At 39.3% G+C, this 20,478-nt stretch overlaps 1 protein-coding gene across 3 annotated transcripts in view; it reads left to right on the top strand.

The window, feature by feature from the left end:
• Positions 1-20,478, top strand: part of HSD17B12 (hydroxysteroid 17-beta dehydrogenase 12) — a 225,367-nt gene that overhangs the window by 97,847 nt on the left and 107,042 nt on the right. For 2 of the 3 annotated variants that reach the window (XM_081798289.1, XM_081798287.1), the window contains exon 4: positions 5,996-6,103. The exons of the other annotated variant lie outside the window; for it this stretch is intronic. In XM_081798289.1, coding sequence (XP_081654415.1) covers positions 5,996-6,103 — 108 coding nt within the window. The remainder of the gene's footprint in view (positions 1-5,995; positions 6,104-20,478) is intronic. 3 annotated transcript variants of the gene reach the window in all.

The raw sequence follows: 20,478 nt of genomic DNA, 5'->3' as shown, positions 1-20,478 counted from the left end.
CAGTTCCTGGTGAGGGTCCCCGTTAGATGGCCGCCTTCTTACTGATGAGAAGGTGGCCTTTCCTTGGTGCGTGCATGTGGGGAGAGAGCTCTCTCTGTCTTCCTCTTCTCAGGACGACACTCATTCCATCAGGAGAACCTCACCCTCATGACCTCATCTAAACCCAGTTACCTCCTAAAGGTCCCACCTCCAGATACCATCGCATGGGGGGGTGGGTAGGGCTTCAACACATGAATCTGGGGGGACACAAACACTCCACTTACATTGTATTAATGACATCATCTTGGAATCTTTACTAATGTTAGGAATACTTTTTGCATTTTTCTCACCTCAGAGCATAAAATTCAGATGTTTCCATTAGCAGGCCTTTTGTTTTGTTTTGTTTTGTTTTTTTCCTAAGTGTGGAAAATAAACATCCTTATTTGAAAATTTTTTCAAAGGTGCCTTGTCCACCTGAACCCAGTGTCGAACTTGGGGCTTTCAAAAGAATGGAACCTATTCATGTGCTATCAATAGAACAAATTTGCATCGTATATGGTTTTTATTGATTTCAGTTGGTTGTTCTAGTTAAATAGCCCATAATGAATAAAATATAATAACCTTGGCTTAAAGTAAAGAAATACTTGGTTTGGGATGGAATCCTGGTGATACTATGATGGATTTTTTTTATTTGACTGAAAGTGGGTCTCTTCATATGAGATTAAAATGATCATGAGAGTGTTTTCAAGGGCAATGAAAAAAAGAAATGGACCATTATTTGTGTAGCATCTCTGATAATTATAATTAAATGGGTCTTTAAAAATGGAGTCAGATGAATTATTCCCTTCTAGGGCACAATCACCCGTTTCTCCATAGCTACACAAAGGAGGCTTTCTCTGTGGGGAGATATCTCACCCTGAGGGGTAGGGGACGAGGGAGATGGTAAGGGCTGGGGGCAAAAAGAAGGAAAATAGCAAAAGGAGGGAAGTAGAATTTAGTTAGGGGACATTTTGTTCTTTGTTTTCCCCTTAAAATTAGAAAAAGTACAAAAGACTCATTGTGCTTTTTACATCTCTAAATACTCTAAAACATTTTGTGTGAAAATGGAGGGGTTTTTAAAAACATGCAATACATTTTTATGGTTCTAAATTGCATTTAATGGATTTAGATTTAAGAAGCTAAAATTGGTAGGTGTTGAATATAGTACCATTTCCCCAAGAGCCTCTCCTCTCCCCTAATTATCTTTTTCAGGACTGGGGATAGGGAGAGTGGTCCATGACTAAAATATCTTCAACCTTCATCTCTGTGACCTGAGTTAAGCTCCTAGAGTACTTTATTCATGAGACTGGATGGTTTCCTACAACTCTAAAATGTTTCTGCCTCTATGAGAATGATAGTCCAACTCATGCAGGACAAATGGAAGGACTGAGTTGTTTCTTAATTTATCTTAATGCTTTAAAATGCCTAACAGTAAGCACTTTATGTTGTTATGCCTCATAATGGACATCTCCTACCAGTGTATAGTTTTATTTCTATAGGGAAGAGTTTCAGAAGTTACTGAGAAGGTGATTTTAATAAATGGGCTGTGTCAGCCTCGATGTATTTACTCAGATGGCAGACATTTGAGTGACCTCTGTTATATGCCAGGCATTGTGCTGGGTGCTGGATATACAAAGATAACAGAGAACGATCTGTGTTTGTTAGGAAATAGACTGTGTGCATAACATATTAGGATGCTTACTAAGGTTACATAGAAGGCCTCTAGGAACATAGCTGAGAGAGTAAGTAAGTAGTTTTACCTTGGAGGAAATGGGAATCCTGAAAAGACAGTCCACAGGCTGGTGCCATAACTTGAATCTTAAATGATGAAATTTACAATATGGAAAAGATGGGGAAGGGTGAAAGAAACTTAGGGGAAAAACTGATCATTTATTTGGAGCAGATGTAGGGACAAATGAGAATTAATATGTTATTTTTGGTTTTATTAATAAAAAATTATAAATAATACATGAGTTTATGTAGATGAGATTTCTTTTCTAGCATTCTCAGGCCCCCTTTCCCCAGGCACACAGAGGAAAAACAGGAGTCTTTCTAAGACCTATACAATTATTCTTAGGGAAAGACTGTTAAATTCAAGAGATGTCAATTTGCTGTTTTTTTTTTAAGATTTTATTTATTTGACAGAGAGAGACACAGTGAGAGAGGGAACACAAGCAGGGGGAATGGGAGAGGGAGAAGCAGGCTCCCCGCAGAGCAGGGACCCCGATGCGGGGCTCAATCCCAGGACCCCGGGATCATGACCTGAGCCGAAGGCAGACGCTTAACGACTGAGCCACCCAGGCGCCCCAGAGAGATGTCAATTTGTTGAGCAAAATAAAAATAAAGATGGCCAGACCTAGAAGTATGTTAAACATAAGGCTATTCTGAATATGTTTCTTGACCTTTCTAGGCATGAACCTAAAGATGTGTTAGTTTAAATATTGAGAGGTGTTTGCAGCATCTTTTTTTTTTTTTAGATTTTATTTATTTGCGAGACAGAGAATGAGAGACAGAGAGCATGAGAGGGAGGAGGGTCAGAGGGAGAAGCAGACTCCCTGCCGAGCAGGGAGCCCGATGTGGGACTCGATCCAGGGACTCCAGGATCATGACCTGAGCCGAAGGCAGTCGCTTAACCAACTGAGCCACCCAGGCGCCCCTGTTTGCAGCATCTTGAGCCTACTTATAAGTACAGTTTCTTCTCTGTCCTTTCCAGACTTAACCTTGAACTAATTTACAATCCTCTGAGTAAAAATCAGCCAAGTGACTGGAGGAGCAGGGCACCCATGCTTGGAAGTGGTGGAATGCTTGAGGTTATGAGGATGTTCAATATTCTATAGCTCTATAGTTTTAAATAATATTTCTTTCTCTTATTCTACCATTGTAGTTGGGTAGCTTTCAGTGGACTAGTAGATAAAAATGGAATAATGGTATCATCCCAGTTATTTCTTGGCTTCATTCTCCATAAGCCAGAGCTGATTTTCCGCCTCTATTTCTGATGAGTTGACTGTCTTGAACCGCCCATACCACTCAACAGCTTTTGCTTCTTAGGTTTTGGTCTTCGCCTAGGCTGAGAAACAGTGAGCCAAGACCATCTCAGAATCACTTCAATCTGAAAAAACTGAGGAGGGCATGATTGTATTTGTCCACAATTTAAGTAGCAGGATGCCAGCCTATCCAATTTCAAATACCAAGTGGTTTGACAGTAGGAATAATCAGCAGTGTTGAGTATCTTTGCATAACGGTGTGTAATATTCTAATAATGGCATTCTTTAGTTCTTTAATTTCTTTAAGAATTTACAACCACAAGATTTTACTGTGAGACATTAAGTAAATGGAGAGCCTGGAGGGAATGCCACATTGTCATCCTTCATAAAGTGCAAAAGCCCTGAATGTGTTTGGGGGACATTCTGAGTTTAAAGAATTGCTCAAGGAGCACCCTGGTGGCTCAGTTGTTAAGCATCAGACTCTTGATTTCGGCTCACGTCATGATCTCAGGGTCCTGGGATCGAGCCCTGTGACGGGCTCTGCGCTCAGCACGGAGTCTGCTTGTCCCTCTCCCTCTGCTCCCCCCCCCCCCATCATGTGCGCACATGCTCTCTGTCTCTCTCAAATAAATAAAATCTTAGAAAGAGAGAATTGCTTAGGGCCTATGTGGCTAGAGGCGGGGACAGCGGGGAGAGTAGGGAGGTGGAGGTCAGTTCAGAGCAGTATTAGGCCATTGCTGCAGACTGTGACTCTTACCATAAGCCAGCTGGAGCTCTGGAAGTGTGTGAGGGGTTGGGGGACGTGATCAGACAGCCCTCCATTGCAGAAGAAGCAGCTCATGATGGAGGCAGTGGAGAAAAGGTAGAACAGCAGTGTTAACTGCACTAGGACATGCATGATTCAGGGTAATCCAGGTACAAGTTCAAAATCGGATTTATCTTGAAAAGCTTGCATCAGAAGCCATTTTGCTTATCCTAATGTGAGTACAAAGAAAAGCTTACTTGAGGGTTCTTATTAAATAAAATAACATTCTTTCCAAAAGGGTCTCTGAATATGTTTAGCAGCCTATCTATACAAGACTCTACATTATAAGTACATGCCCCAAATCCTGTGAGATTTAAAAGAGTAAATTTGATTCAGGAGTTGTGAGGTGGCTTTTATTAGTAGAGAGATTTTTCTTAAATGTCAGTATATAGCACTAGTGTGGAAACATTCTTTGTTTTTCTCAAAATAAATAGATAAATTTATCTCATTTCATTCCTGAATGAAGTTTTACATTTAATAAAAGGTACCCTTCAGCATTTTGATGTGGGTCTTTTTTTTTTTTCTTGTAAATCTGTGGCTCTAATAAGGGCAGTGTTCTCTACTTACTGGTGGTAAATCCTGGGAAGCATTTATAATAAGACCTGTTGGATGAGCTGTTGTGACGTGACACCTTGGTCTGTGGCTCTCCATTACATGAACACATACAGTAACTCATTGACACTGGAATAGAAGTGTGCCTTTAACAACCAGATATGGTATTTTCTTTTTTTTTTTTTTAAGGATTTTATTTATTTATCTGAGAGTGAGTGAGAGAGAGAGAGAGAAGGAGCAGAGGGAGAGGGAGAAGCAGACTCCCTGCTGAGTGGGAAGCCCGACGTGGGGCTCAATCCCCAGACGCTGGGATCATGACTTGAGCCGAAGGCAGACGCTTAACCGACTGAGCCACCCAGGTGCCCCAACACCAGATAGGTATTTTCTAGGTCACATATTCTTCTCTCCAGTTTATTCATGGATTCCTACCTCAGGTCAATACTTTTCATTGAGACTAAGAAACAGATCTCTTGTGAACCAGCTCTTCAGTTGTAGGCAGAACTCCTTTTAGATCAAGAATGGCAGTGTCCTTTGTGGATTAATGTTGCAGACTCTGTGATGAGCCAACATTAACTTCGAATGAAGAAAAGTTTATTTTTTTGGAAGCAGGATTTTTAAATGAATTCTTCTGAATTCTCATCAAGTTCCAAAGAGTAAACATTCTTAGCCACCTGAACTGCACTAAGGGAAGTGAGAGCGGCGTTAGTGGAGGAGAGAGGAGACTTAGCATTTATGGAGTGCCTTCTGCATACCACCAGATAGCACTTGAGCCTCAAAGCAGAGGTTGGGTAGCATTACTTTCATTATCAGGAGAGGATGCTGAGGCTTGTGGAGGATATGTGACTTGCTCAAAGTCATTTAGCAAATAGGTACAAAATTAAAACTGGTACCTGTGTCTGGGGGACCTCACAGTCCATGCCTTCTCAAATGGACTCACGAGGGAGGGCGGAAGTGAACACTGCATTACCTCAGTGAGTTCGGTTTCTCCAGAGTCCCATTTCTCAATGTGTGATTTCCATTAGCTCTGTGTGTACTTCTGTTGTCCTGAGCAAAATAGAACACCGAGGACTGTCTTCTGTCATTTTGTAGCTCTGTCACTGTGCATTTTGTGTGGGTTTTTTAATGTGGTGACCATTAACTGTTAATCAAGGCCCTAAATTCCGTGACGATCATACTCATTTTATTTCCATTTTAATAAGATGGACTTTTATATATCACCCTTTAAAACATTTTGCAACATAAAGACTTCTATCTGAAATTATGAAGCATCAGTTTGCAATTAAAATAAAAAAAAAAAACAGTGGTATTTAAAGAGTATATAACATTATGATACGAATCATGTTTTACTATTTGTACCTAAGAGTCTAAAAAGGAGTCATTATTGATTTATAGAAGGAGAACTGATTAAGGAACAGTCAGCCAGCTCTGTAGCAACACTGGAATTTTTATTGCAGAATTATTGTGTTGACTCTGTATCATCTCTTAGATGGTCTCATGATTGCTAACATGATTCTGGTCTAAATTTCGTATCAAATTGGGGCGGGGGGAAGAGTTTGAAAAGGTAATATCATCAAATGCTTTAATCTTAATTGCCATGTTATGATTTTCCTTCTCTGTATTTGTGTTTTTTTCCTAGGAGAAAAATTCAAAGTGGAAACAAGGACCATTGCTGTTGACTTTGCATCAGAAGATATTTATGATAAAATTAAAACAAGCTTGGCAGGTCTTAAAATTGGTGTTTTAGGTTCGTATCTTTGCCACATTTATAGATTCATCTTGCACTTTTTATTTGACTTTCACTATGACTGTACGTTTTCTTTTTGGATCTTAGGTATTCAGTCAGTAAAGTGAGTAGTGAGAAGAAAATTGTCTTTTTAATACAATTGATTGTTAGATGGCATTATATACATTTGGATCTTTGTTTTTAGTTATATTTTAATGACTGTTTTTACAATTTTGGGGTTATTTTCTCTGCCTGCTTTATTTTCCATCTCTCATTCTCTTTTGTATGTATGTATTTTTTAAGATTTTTTTAGATTTATTTATCTGAGAGACAGAGAGAGGGAGAGTATGCGTGTGCGTGTGCCCACGTGAGCCAGGAGAGGGGCAGAGGGAGAGGGAGGGAATCTCAAACAGATTCCCCACAGAGCTCAGAGCACGATGCAGGGCTCCATCCCGGGACCCTGAGATCATGACCTGAGCTGACATCAAGAGCCAGCTGCTTAACCGATTGAGCCACCTGGGTGCCCCTCTTTTGTGTGTATTTAGATATGGTTATAGCATAATAATTCTTTAAGGTGGGTGATGCTGACCCTTTTTGACAGTTGAGGAAATGAAGGCTAAGGGAAGTGTTTCTCAGCCTGTTTGTTACTACCCTCTTACCCAAGGAGGCTTTTTAGACATTATTTTCCCCCAATCCTCCCTCTCATGAAATTTTAACACCACAGGTACATTGTATGTCTTATTTACGCACTATATGTATCTCTGTGCTTCAACAGACAAAGCATAAGATCTCACACTGCCCACCCCTGAACCAGTTTTTGTTCTGTTGGGAGTGAGATCACCCCAGCTGGGAACACATGGCTGAGAGACTTGCCTAAGGTCACATGAAGACCAAGCCACACAACTGGGATTCTGTTTGTTTTTCCTGAGTCTACTACTCCCTTTTGTTATACCTCAGCTACCTTGCTCTCGTTACCAAAAACCAGTGCTTTTGCTGAGATAGGGCAGGTGTTGGGAATTATTATGGAAAAAATTCACCAGATTTTAAGGGGAAAAGTGGGCTTTGGAAAGGTACCCACCATTTTTTGAGTCCTTTCCAGAAAGAAACAGAGCATCTAGTTCAGAAAAAAGTTGCTTCTTTACTAAATCTCTTTATCCCACTGGCTCAATTGGTGTTAACCTGGTAATTTACCATCATTTTCTTTTGGGGGTTATCAAAGGAGAAAAAAAAAGAAAATACTTAAAAAAAAAAAGTTTCCTAACATTTCTTTAGTCAAGACCCCCACCTCCCTTCCTCATACTATGAAAGAATGGTCTTTTATATAATTTCTGCATAAGGCAATAAAAGAAAAGAGTTAAACACACATAGCCTACCTAGTGCCCTTGGACCTGCGGTTCCCTCTGGCTTTGACATTGTATCCATTTCAGCTCCTGCCTGGTCCATTTCACATAGCACCACACCCTTCCTACCCCCACCACTACTCTCCAGCTGCTGGGAGAGCCCATGGCAAAAAGTGAATGGAGACACGGGTCTGATTTTTGCCTCTGTGTCTACATGTTCTTCTCTAAATACATATATTGCCTGGACTCTTTTACAGGTTCCTCTTCCTTAGGCTAATTCTGGAATACCCAAAACACCACTAACATCTATAAAGTTCTAGACTTTTTAAAACTTCCTAATCAGTAGCAGCTATAACTTACTAGTTAGGATAGATACTGCCATAGCCCGTCCTCACCCCTTTCAGACTAGTCATGCGTGGACTGGGGGACGAAGGCTGGCTTAGGCATGGAGATAGATTGAGGATCCCCAATGAGAAGAGACTTACCTTGAACTTGTAATCTTGGAGAATAATTTCTTTCAGAAAAGTTCATGATTGTTTTAAGCTTTGCATAACTTTTAGCTTCTTGTCACTGGGTAACTTTGAAACTGTGAATACTCTGGGACTATGACACTGAAGATGGAAAATGTCAGGCATCATTTTCCCACAGGGCTGGAGGATTGTAAAAGGCACTCTTCAGCTGTTCTTCCCCGACTTAGCGTATAGAAAGTTTACTGTGTGAGTTTAGGCACAATAGAGAGATCTGTTAAGGATGGGAGTACAGGGCACATGGTTCCCAAGCACTTTTTCCCCACTTCTAGAATCCTAGGACGTGTATCAACACATTAGTGCTGCATTTAGACATGAAGACTGATACTTTCCAGGCCTCATATGCTCATGGAACCATTGTTTTTGTAGTCCAGCTCCTTAGTAAATTGCAACCTGTGAGTTAGCAGTTTGTACTCTCTTTACTCACTCACTCATTCAATCATTTGTCAAAGAACTAGAGACATAGCAATGAACAAGAAAGTGCCTGACATCATGTAGTATAATGTCTAATGGGAAAGACAGCACTTTTGAGAAGGGCAGGACAGAGCAGGGTGTAATAAGAGTATAAAGGCAAGAGGAAGTTGATATAGGGGAAGTGATGGTGACTTGGTCAAAAATGATGGGTAGGAGAAAGGAGGATTCCAGAAATGTCTAGAGAGTAAATGAAGTAGAGCTTTGCAAGAGATTGCAAGTGGGATGAAGGAGAAGAGAGAAGTCATGGACGACTTTGAGGTTTCTGGCTTGAGAACCTAGTCAATGGGGCCATTTACTAAAATGGGGGCTCCTGGAGGAATCTTTTTTGGAATGAGGATCATTTAACTTTGGAGTTCCTCCAGAAAGTCCAAATGGGGTTGTTAAGTTGATAGTTGGGTATATGGATCTAGGTTTTATTTATGTATTATTTTTTTAAACATAGGGATCTCTGTCTTTTTTTTTTTAAGTTTATTATTACTTTTAGTTATCTCTACACCCAGTGTGGGGCTCGAACTCGTGACCCTAAGGCCAAGAGTCACATGCTCTACCAACTGAGCCAGCCATTGCCCTGGATCTAGGTTTTAGTAGAGCTCTTAACAGAAGATAGAGTTTGGAGATTAATTATCTATAAGTAGTAATCTCATCGAAGCATTGAGACTGGAGCTCATTCAAGGAGAATATGGAGAATGTAAAGAGAAAACTGAGGACAGAGCTCTTTTAGTTCCCTCGCTTGTCATCAAAGGCTGCCTGGAATATATAGCATGAAGGAGGGATAGTTTTTTATACAAGTTTGGCACTGTCTGATAGAAATATAGAAATATAACATGAGCCACGTGTGTAATTTTAACTTCTCTAGTAGCCACGTTTTTCAAAGGTAAATAATAAACAGATAAAGTTAATTTTAACAATGTATTTTATTTTAACCCACTGTGTCCAAAATATCACTTTAGCATGTAATCCATATAAAAAATTATTTTATTTTTTTAATATGCATTATAGAGGTCCCAGAAGGAGAAGCAAATAAAAATTTATTAAAATATTTTGCATTCTTTTTCTCATACTAAGTCTTCTAATCTAGCGCATATGGTATGCGTATAGCATATCTCAATTCAGATTAGCCACATTTTAAGTGTTCAATAGCCACATGTGCCTGGTGAGGGACATCTTCGCTCTAGCTCCCGTTGGCTGTCTTCTCATCCTCAATTTGTGTGAGAGGGCCATAATTTCTACATTTTTCTTACGCGTTAACATGGTTTTCAGCCAGGAGCAGTTTTGCACTGTCTGGTAATGTCCAGAGACATTTCTAGTTGTCACCAATTGAGGGAGGAAGTGGGAGAAGTTCTATTGGCCCTGAGTGGGTGAAGATCAGGGATGCTGCTAAACATCCTACAATGCACAAGACAGACCCCCACAGGAAAGACTTAGCCTGAAATCTCAGTAGTGCTGAGGTTGAGAGACCCCGCTTTAAAGCTTTACTGTAATCAAACTGTTCTGATTGAATATTGATTCATACACACACACACAACTTTGTTTTAAACTTTTATTTGGTGACAAATCAATAATAAAAATAATTATAGCTAATGTTTACATGATCCTTTTAAGTCTGTAACACCATTTTCATATACATTATCTTATTCTTTGGTTATATACTTAGTTTTCTTCCTACTCTACCACAACTGTCTCCTTACTCATAAGGTGTATGTAATTATTGATAGTTACTAACAGATATATTGCATTGTAATTTTAATTTGTCAAGGTTTTTGAGGGAACTATTAAAAACACCTTAAATGTAAATATAAACACCTTTATGAGCTAAATGTTATCACCAGGTCATATTTCAACTCTCATCTTACAGTTCCTTCTCTAGGGTGGACATAACACTATAGAACTTGTCTGGGGGGGGTGGGTAGGTCTGATGTCTTTTTCTTATAATTCCCTGGGTATGTAGCTCCTTCACTTTCCCTCTCCTCCCCAGCCAGATCCCACGTAACTCCATCTCCGTCTCATAAGGGGGAAATTCTCCTTCCTCCTCTGCGTAACGTCAGTCTCACCTTTCTAACATCTCCTAAAATAATAAGCATGTAGGTTGGTTTCTAGTAAGACCTTGCAATCCATATGAAGGCATAAGAAGGATTTTTTTCTACTGAGTATTAATGAAACTGGTAATGATGAAATGAAAAATAAATCACCAACCTGTACTCTGTCTGTTTGAATAGCATTAACCACTAAAGTGTATAGTCAGTGCTTAATAAAGAAAATTAGTATTGTAAGAATTACATAGGAAAATGCTAAAGCCCTTTGTCATGAAAGAAACATCAAGTTTTCAGTAAGATAAGTGGGGAGAAAATGGCTATGAATTGTCTGAATTTATACAGAAAGGTCACCGTAACTTGATAAGACTATAAATGCTTAAGGTGGAGAAGTTGGATTCTTAACTCTTGTTATGTAAAATAAGTAAGCATCTGCTGTCTTCTTTCAGGCAAATGCCAAGAAACACAGATTTGAGAAAGCTTAAAAAACTTGAACTATTTAGAGAAAATGACATCAATACTGCTTTGAATAAGCAAACAATCAGTTAACAAAATGCGATTGCTATAATGCTTACTTACTTGATTCCTCAGGAGAGATTCTCATGCATGCTCCAAATGGGTTTGGAGGACTTTGCACAATACATTGCAGGAGGCAGAGTTGACCGAGGCCAAAAGAGTAGCCTTGGATTTGAAGTATGCCACAGATAATACTTTTTCAAATTCCCCTACTATGACTTTTTTAACCTGTAAAAAGTGACATTCTTTATTCTAGAAGAAAAATAAAAAGGTCCTCTTGGAAAAAAATATTTAGTTTGTGATTCATTAAAAAAAAAAATCAATCATTGCTTTATTCAAGCTCTTAATGCATCCTAGACCAAGAATTTCCCCATGCCAAATGCTGTCAAGGTCTTTTCCACACATACTGTCGTGCGTTGTGTAAGTTGCAGAATCAAGAGAATCAGTTGTACAGGCTGATGTGATGCTGTGCTGGCTTAGTGTGTTCAGGACTGTTACCTATTGACTTTTTTCTCTCTGTACGCAGTGTCATAATTTTATTACGAGGCATCATTTTTAAAAGATTTTATTTATTTATCTGAGAGAGAGAGATAGGTAGAGAATGAGGCGGGGGCGGGGGTGGGTGGGGGGAAGGGCAGAGGGAGAGGGACAAGCCAGCTCCCTAATGAGACATGGGGCTCCATCCCAAGGACTCTGGATCGTGACCTGAGCCAAAGGCAGACATTTAACTGACTGAGCCACCCAGGCACCCCAAGAGGTATTTTAATAGTATAGTATTAACAATAGTTTAGACATAGTATAGATAATAACAATCGCATAGATAATAAAATAGTATAGATCTAACATAGTATAGATAATACAAGTCAGTTAATGGTAAAAAATGATTTATTGCAAAAGCTGGACTAGAACTTACTATTCTCTTTCTTCCCATGCCCTTTGTAAGTGAATACTTGCTCCACTTATATATTTGATAGATTATTTTTTTATTAGTGTCCTTCCTTTCTCCTTGGCTAAATGCAAAAAATATTTTTTTGTTACCCTTGCCCATGCAACCTTATGGAATATAGGAAATACTTGGGAGGCATATGTGTTCCATTTTTCTCCCCTAAAACCTATATTTTCCAGAATGTTCTAGGATAGAGAATAGTCAAATGTTGAGAATATATATCCTAAAATATGGTTTGAGCAGAGATGAATAGTTAAGATCAGTCTACTCTATTTCTATTTATACGTAAGTCCTTAAAGCTTCTTAACAGAAGACCCAAGAGTATCATTAGCTACGGGGGGAAAGGGCCAGTTAGCTTCCAAATGGCAAACTTCTAGGTTATTTGGGTTGGAATCCAGAGATGGCTTCCTTATAGTTCAGTCCCCAGTGTATCAAAGGAAGAGGTATAAGTGTAGGCTGAGGAGAGAGAGCCAAAGGGCTGAAGGAACTGGGTTGAGGAAAACTCTTCTGGGATCTCCGGGAAGGAAGGAACTTGTTAGGAGTTGTGCAGCTTCCCAGTCCCAGCTGATTAAGGAAGTTACAAGTAGAAGAGTCTTGCTTCTTCAGAGGGCTTAGAAATTTATAAAGCTACTTATTAGCTTCTTGCTCTCCTCAGGAACTTTACTAATTAGAAATTAACTTGAAGGGGCGCCTGGGTGGCTCAGTCCATTGAGCCTCTGACTCTTGATTTCGGCTCAGGTCATGATGCTCAGGGTTGTGAGATCAAGCCCCAGAGCCTGCCGAAGATTCTCTCTCTCCCTTTTGCTCTGCCCCACTCCTGGCTCTCGCACACATGCTTTCTCTCTTTCTCTCTCAAAAAAAACCCACAAACAAACCACTTAGCTTTAAGTTCACTTTTTAAATGTCTCTGACGGGGGCTCCTGGGTGTTTCAGTCGGTTAAGTGTCTACCTTCAGCTCAGGTCATGATCCTGAGGTCCTGGGATTGAGCCCTGCATTGGCACCTTGCTCAGCGGGGAGTCTGCTTCTCCCTCTCCCTCTGATCCTCCCCCCTGCTTGTGCTCTCACTCGCTCTCTCTTTTTCTCTCTCAAATGAATGGATAAAAAATCTTTTTAAAAAATGATAAAATGTCTCGGAAAGGGCCAGTGATATCTTCATTTACATCTCATTGGGATTAATACATTGAGTTTATTCCTGGTTTACTTCTTGCTGAATCAGTCACATGGAGGAAATGGCTATTGTAGTTAGTGAAAGACATGGAAAAATAATTTTGAAATGGAAAAGGAGAGACTTGAAGAGGAAACTATAGTGGTGGGCTGGTGATCAGTGGGGTGCAGAGAAAGGGAGAAAGAAGAGAAAGACAAAATAAAGTTAGTTGAGAGAGCACCAAAGATAAGTTTCATGTGTTTGGAAATAACTACCCATCTCTCCCCCTGCTACCCCACCCTATAGCTCAGGTATAAAATTGCTCAGGCTCAAGAAAGGGCAGAAGCTGTTAGCTGAGTCTACAGGAAAGGCTTACAGGAGCATGATGAGATGATAGCTTGCAGAGAGGCTGGAGCTTCCCTGTTATACCATGATATGATTTTTGTTCCTTCTAGGGGTTTCAGTCACTTCCAAAACATCCCTTTTGTAATGCAATCAAATTTTGTCCCTACCACCCAGAGTTAGTATGGACTCCACAAGTTCAAGGGCACAGTCCCCAACAAGAGCACCCCTACTTCAGACACTTACTGCAAGTTCAGCAGTCTCCAGGCCACCTGCACTTCTGATCAGCTGGCTACAAATCTGGGGGTTCCCGTGACCCCCTCAGGTTTGATAATTTGCTAGAACATCTTACAGAACTTAGGAAAGCACTATACTCACAATTACAGTTTAATATTATGAGGGGTAGGAATTAACACTAGCCAAATAAAGAGACACATGGGACAAGTTCTAAGAGGGTTCTGAACTCAGTGCTTCAGTGTGGAGTTAGGATGCATCACCCTCCCTGCACATTGATGTTCACCAACCAAGAAGCTCAGTGTCCAGAGTTTTTATTGGGGTTTCATTATGTAGGCATGATTAATTGAATCACTGGCTCTGTGACTGAACTTAGTTTCCAGTCCCTCTCCCTTTTCTCAGGTTGGGCTGGCTCAAAGTCTTAACCTTCTAGTCACACAGTTGGTCTTTTGGGTGACTAAGCCCCATCCTGATTCATCTCGTTAGCATAAACTCAGGTGTGATCCAGAGGCCCACCATGAATAACAAAGAAACTCCTGTCATCCTGGAAATTGCAAGGGTTTAGAACCTCTACCCCAGGAATCCAAGACAAATACTTCATTATAGGGTACCTTTCCTTTCCTATTTGTTGATTGATTCATGTACCAGTTCATTCAACAAGTAAAATTCCAGAGATACCGCAGTACATAAAGCCAATACTGTTTCTGCTTTCATGGAGGACAGCTCCTGAAGAAGTATTTGGGAATGTGTTGCACATACTGAATGGCTGTGTTACTGAGGAAGTGGAGAGTGTCAGAGATGGTTTCTGAGAAAGTAACATTTAAGTTGAGACCTAAAGGCTGATCAGCCCTGGGAGAAGAGATACGGGAAGGGATCCCAGGGAGAAGAAAAGCCCAGAGGCGAATGTGCTTGGCAGCTTGGAGGAGCTGATGGAAGACCTGTAGATCTAGAGCACGCACTGCAAAGGGGACAGTGGCCAGAGTCAGGAGACTGAGCAGGGCCAGATCACGAAAGGCTTAGAAAATCAGGTTAATAGGTGTAGGCTTAATGGAAGGACGGTGTAGACATTGTAGAGTGTAGGCAGCAAATCGACATCATACTAAAATTTTGGAGAGATTATTCTGACTTCCGAGTGTAAGAGGGCAAGAATTAATAAAAGGAGACCAGTGAGCTTCTCTTAGCAATGAAACATAAGATGATGGTGGTGACTTTAGGATGTGGGCAGTGGGAATGGTTAGAAGTAGATTGACTGCAGAGATGATTAGGAAATAGAAACAGGACCAACATCTATTGAGGGAGGGTCCTCATCAAAGGTTTTGTCTGATAGAAGGAGTGATCAATAACAGTAGCCGCTGCTTGGTTTTTCTGATCATTATTGTCAACATCCTTAAGTGCTTTTATATGTCAGCCTCCGTGCTAACGAATCTCATGCAATCCTCAACAATACCGTAAGGTAGGCATTCCTATTTTTGTGCCCATTTTATGGACAAGAAACAGACTTAAGGAGGTTGAATACATTGTCCAGGATTATACAAGTAGTAATTAGAAACTTGCAGGTTCTGACTTGAACAACTGTGTGCTGTTTGCCAAAGACAAGAAACTCTAGATCAGGAGCAAATTCTGTAAAGATAATGATGATTTCACTTTGGGATATGTTAAACTTGAGAGAGCTGTGAGAAATCCAAGTGGAGGTTCAAGTAGATCTTTGGATCTCTGGTGTCTGTGCCCTCCTTTGTGTTGAATGAGACTGAAGCCTAGTGTCACCAATCATGGCAATTGGAATAGGTACATGGATTTTTTTTTTTCTTTTTACGACTAGGAGACTCATAAGGAACATTGTCAGACTAAGCATAGTGCCTTCTAGTCCATTAGATGTGTTGGATGAAATTGGATTTCTAAAGTGAATTCTAATAAGACTTAGAATTCAAATGTATCTCCTTTCACTCGAAAACCACTAATGGTATTAATTAAAGCAGAACCTTTAACTTAAAACTGGGTAATTAGGTGTGATCTCAGAAATGTAAATAGAACAGTAGTTCAAAAAATTGACGAATAGTTCCTCCCATTCGCTAAGACTTAACTACCAACCTTGTATCATCCTTCTTTCCTCCTTTCTTCCACATTTATGGATGGCAGATCTTACCTAGTTTTGTAATGAGAATCACATAGCAATTTATAATTAATCAGTGGAAATGAAATGTTCTGTGGTGTTGCTTCTGACTCAGTCTTAACTTTTCAATTTCTGATTAAAGGCGCTGCAAATGTAAAGCCTTGTAAACTCTCTTTTATTTAGAAATTGCTACTCACAAGTGTATGAAAACTGTAAAGTTTGCAAAATGTTTTACATGGTGTTCCAAATATCATCTGTCAGAATATGAACATGTGCTAGCTACAGCAATATGTTAAGTAAGGCAAAGAAGGAATTTTCTTTGCCTCACTTTGCAAACTCTGTGTAGACTGTCAGGCTGGATCTACTTGAAAGAGAGGAGAGAGGAACAACTGGTCTACCCTTAATCAGTACAAGCAGTTACTCTGGCTAACTGAGGCCCAGAACAGTCTTTCTGTCTCTGCACTGTGCCGCTGCTCACCTCTGATGAAAGTGGGGACCTTGCCTGTCCTGCTGCATCCCAGCACCTAGAACAGTGTTGGCTACAGAGTGGGTCAATAACCACCTGTTGAAGAAGTGACCAAACAAAAATAACAACTCTTCTTCCTCCACTTATTAACGTACTGATATGTTCTAGGCCTTGGGTTAAAGATTTGATATATAGCATCTAATTTTCTTAAATAATTAGCCCTGTTTTATATATAAGGACATTGAGAAAACTGAGGCTCATTGCGGTGAAATCACTTGCCTCTTATAGGAGCTGGTCCTAGGAGAGCCAGGACCGAAACCCGTGTCTGATGGACTCTGAGATCCAGACCCTGTTAGTTCAAAAGCTTAAGACAGGAGAGGTTTCCCCCTACTTTTGGCATATACACTATTCCTGAAGTCTACATTTAAAAAATTCAGTTTGTTTTGAAATATAATGAAGTGGTAACATTTTGTTCCTAATCCATTTATTAATGAACTGTAATAGGTTTTCCATTTCTCTAGTCTTTAATTTGAGGGCTTGAACTGGGTTAGTGTATATCACTGTAAATGTGACTGAAATTACCTTAACATTTGTACTTTGATGAGTGGGAAATCGGGAATACTTTGCATTACTTGACATATATTGGGAAGCCCAACCATTAGGTGATGTACTTTTATACCACCTTAATTTCTTAAGCCTCTGATTAATCTGGAAAAAGCAGGTTGAAGGTGTTCTGTGTGTGGTTGTTGCCTGTATCGGTTTTTATTGTGTTTGTTCAAATGGATTTTTATTTTCTAGTAATTTATTGTTTGCCCCTCCCTCATGCCCAACCCAGACACCAAATATCTGATTTTCTAATGACATCATTATCTCAAAAGCAGCTAGTTTTGGTAAAGGGTTCTAAGTCCAGTAAGATCAGAAAGAGCAGCAAGAGAATCTAGAAGAAACAGAAATCTTGTATATGTTCTTTTTAAGTAGGAGATGTGGAAATGATTTTTAGCAATAGTATGATACAGAATATTTATGTGACATTTCAGAATTACTCTGGACTTTGAGTCTTTAGAATGCAATACTTTATCAGTATCCGTGTTTTCAAAAGTTCCGCGTGGGGGGTGCTCCTGAGCTCAGTGCACTTGACAGTTCTTCCCATCAAGGGTCGGCTCTGTGAGGATTGTTCCTTTGCCCACCACCTCATTCTTTTTCCACTTACCTTGTCCTTGTTCTTGGTCTGTCAGTGACCTCTGCTCTCTGTTTGCTTCATCTCTTCTGTCGAACTCTTCTTATCTTAGAACTCTAATGAGAAACTGATGGAAAAGATTTTATATCTGTTCATGATCCTGTGGTGATTGTTGGAGTCCTGGTTGGAATTCTGAGATTACATGGACATCCTTTGTTTTCGGAAAGACTCGGTGTCTTTCACATGAGTAAAAGGTTTTTGTGGCTCACTGAATAAAAAATTTTAAATCTGTCTCTGGTGTCTTACTTGAAGAAATAAAAAAAAAAAAAAAACCCTCACTACTAAACAGATATTTAATGCCAATTTAAATGGCTACCATTTAGAAGGGATTTCCAACGATCTGAATAATGGTGGGACAACTTGTGACATTATTTGGTTTGGTGAATTCTATAATGAATCCTGTAATATATAAAGATGGCATTGCACACACCCATTCTTAATGAGATTACATTTTAATGGAAATATTTCCATCCTTCACTCCTACCCAAAGCCTGTTTTCTTCCTTTTCCAATTCCTGAAAGCTTTCCGCCTGCCTTTGGTTACTGCTGCCACCTCATGTCTCAAAATAAAATTGCAATGGGATTGCCTTTTTCAAAAGATTTGCACTAGTGTGCAGTAGTTTATGGAAATAGCTATTTGAGAGCAACAGTTGTTTTTCTCTGCACTCTGAAGTGATGACCAGTGGTGGAGAGATTCTGGGTAGTGTTTATTTCACACGCAAAAAGTACAATTAACAAAACAGGAAGGGATTTAAGATTCCTAAGCCCTAGCATAGGACAAATTGCCTATGTGACCTTGGCATTGCACTTCCTCCTCATAAAACTGGGCTTAATGCTCTGAAAGATCTATTCCAGCTTTAATGTTTTTTTTTTTTTTTCTGTGTGTAGTTTTGGCTATAATAACATAGCCCTTATACGTGATTCTATTGAGTTACTTGGGCTAAAGTTCTCAGTGTAGAACATGTTTTCCTTTAGAACTATGTTAAATAGCTGTTCACATTTTAATTGTACAAGTAGGTAGTTTTGATAGCTCTCCTTTGCTCAATTAGAAACAGATCTGAAGATTGTCTATTGTTGGTGCAACCTTAATCAGAGTGACATTTCCCTGCTTGCTTTGTTTTTTGTGGGCTTCCTTAGCCCAACTTTGTACTTGCAGTGCATGGTAAGATTACAAAGTCAAATGTGCTGCTTATAGGGTTCCCAGATTTAAAAAAAAAAAATTGGATTTTAAAAGATTTATAGTTATACAATTCAGGTTTCTTCATTCGAAATAGAGCATTAATATTTCCATTGGCTAGAAAGAAATCTGAAAACAGAAAATTTTCTAGATCCAGGAGAGGGAAGGCAGATGGGGTTGGCTATAGATGATGGAATTTTTCTTCAATCCTGAAAAATATTACAATTTGGCAAAACCTTTCCTTGAGTATTCTTTTATTTTAAACTGACTTTGTAACAAATATTTTATTTGTAGCATTTAAATGGATACTTTAGTTGTTTCTCTTAGTCACACTGTGAGTGATTCATCCTTTATAATTCTATTGATGGGTAAAGCAAAGTCAAGGCAACATAATGCCTCACATTTAACTAATTTAGCCTTAACTGTTAAAAGGTCTTTTATAGAATCCATACCTTGAACTTCTGTTGGGTAGAGAACCTGTTAAATAAATTAAAAATGGATTTGGACCTGCAGTTATCAATTATGTTTAGATATAATCCCTGTTCAAATGGAGCATGAATTGTAATCAAGTACAATTTGCTTTGCCACTGTCCTTTGTTTTCAGATTTTTAGATAAGTTTCAGTGATGTTGTTCAGTCCATCGTGACCAAGTTGTGCAAGTAAAATCTTGAGACTCAGCCTGAAGTGACTGGCTTACTGCTAAATATAGAATGCTTATTGAGTTATTTCAAACTACGAATTTTCTTAGTCTATTGAAAAAGTTAGTGTTACTATTGTCAGGTTTATTGGGCACAGCTCCTTCTAAGTTTTGCAGACTGATCATAATTTCATTATCTTTTTGCTACTGAAACCTTTCTAATACTTCAGTTTTATTAAACATTGCTACCAGATTTCTGTTTATTATCCAATTATTACTGATTTTTTTTGTTTTCCTGAACTGAATACTACGTGAAGGAATATGGTAGCTTTAATGTAGTGGTAAAGAGCCTAGCCTCTGAAGTCATATTTCCAGAGTGGAAGTCCCAGCCTTACTTTGTTCTATGGCCTTTGACAAGTTATTTAACTGCTGTGAACTTTGGTTTCCTGCTATGTAGAAGGGAGATTATAATAGGAACTACCTAATAGGATTGTTATGGTGAGTAAATGTAGAAAGAGGAGATGATCCATTTCATTATTAGTTAAAATAAACTCCAACATATTTTATGTATTTTCTTGGTTCCTGCAAATGTTCCTTATTTTGGGTTTGTCTTTCCAGAACTAGGGAGAACCAAAGGGTATCTGAGTATTAATCATATATCTAATCGTATATAAATTTTTTCTTGGCTTCTTGATTGTTCCAACCTTAGGTGAGGTGACTGAGGAGGGAAGATACAGAAAGACTAAAACATGATGTTTCAGGGTTTATGATCTGGTAAGGATGAACCACTGGAGATATTTAGTCTGGCCCACTCTCTTTGCCTCCACGAGGAAGCCTTCCCTCACTTCCTGGATGAGGTCAGACTCCAGGAATAGGCTTCCGTGGCACTCTGTATTTTGTAATGAAATAATTGTTTAATTCTTTTTCTTCAGTGCCTTTCTCTTCCTACAGCATAGTATTTTCCATGATGCTAGAAACTGCCTTTTTCTTCCTGGTGTTTCTAGTTCCTGGTGCATGTCTTGTATACAGGTGTGTGGCAAATATTTGTTGAATGATTAAACAAGCTCTCATGTTAGAGATGAAGAAACTGAGATGCATCTCAGATGTGACTTATTCCAAGTCACATGCTTTCCATTTCTAGTAAAACTCCAGTTTCTAGTCGCCTCCACTGTAGTACTCTTCGCTCTTTCTACTACATTATGAAAATATAAGTCTA

This window comes from Leptonychotes weddellii, chromosome 11 (genome assembly GCF_054177405.1).
Source record: "Leptonychotes weddellii isolate Sample4059 chromosome 11, ASM5417740v2, whole genome shotgun sequence".
Taxonomy (NCBI): domain Eukaryota; kingdom Metazoa; phylum Chordata; class Mammalia; order Carnivora; family Phocidae; genus Leptonychotes; species Leptonychotes weddellii.
The sequence above is the reverse complement of the archived record's forward strand: the minus strand, read 5'-3'. Positions and strand labels throughout refer to the sequence as shown.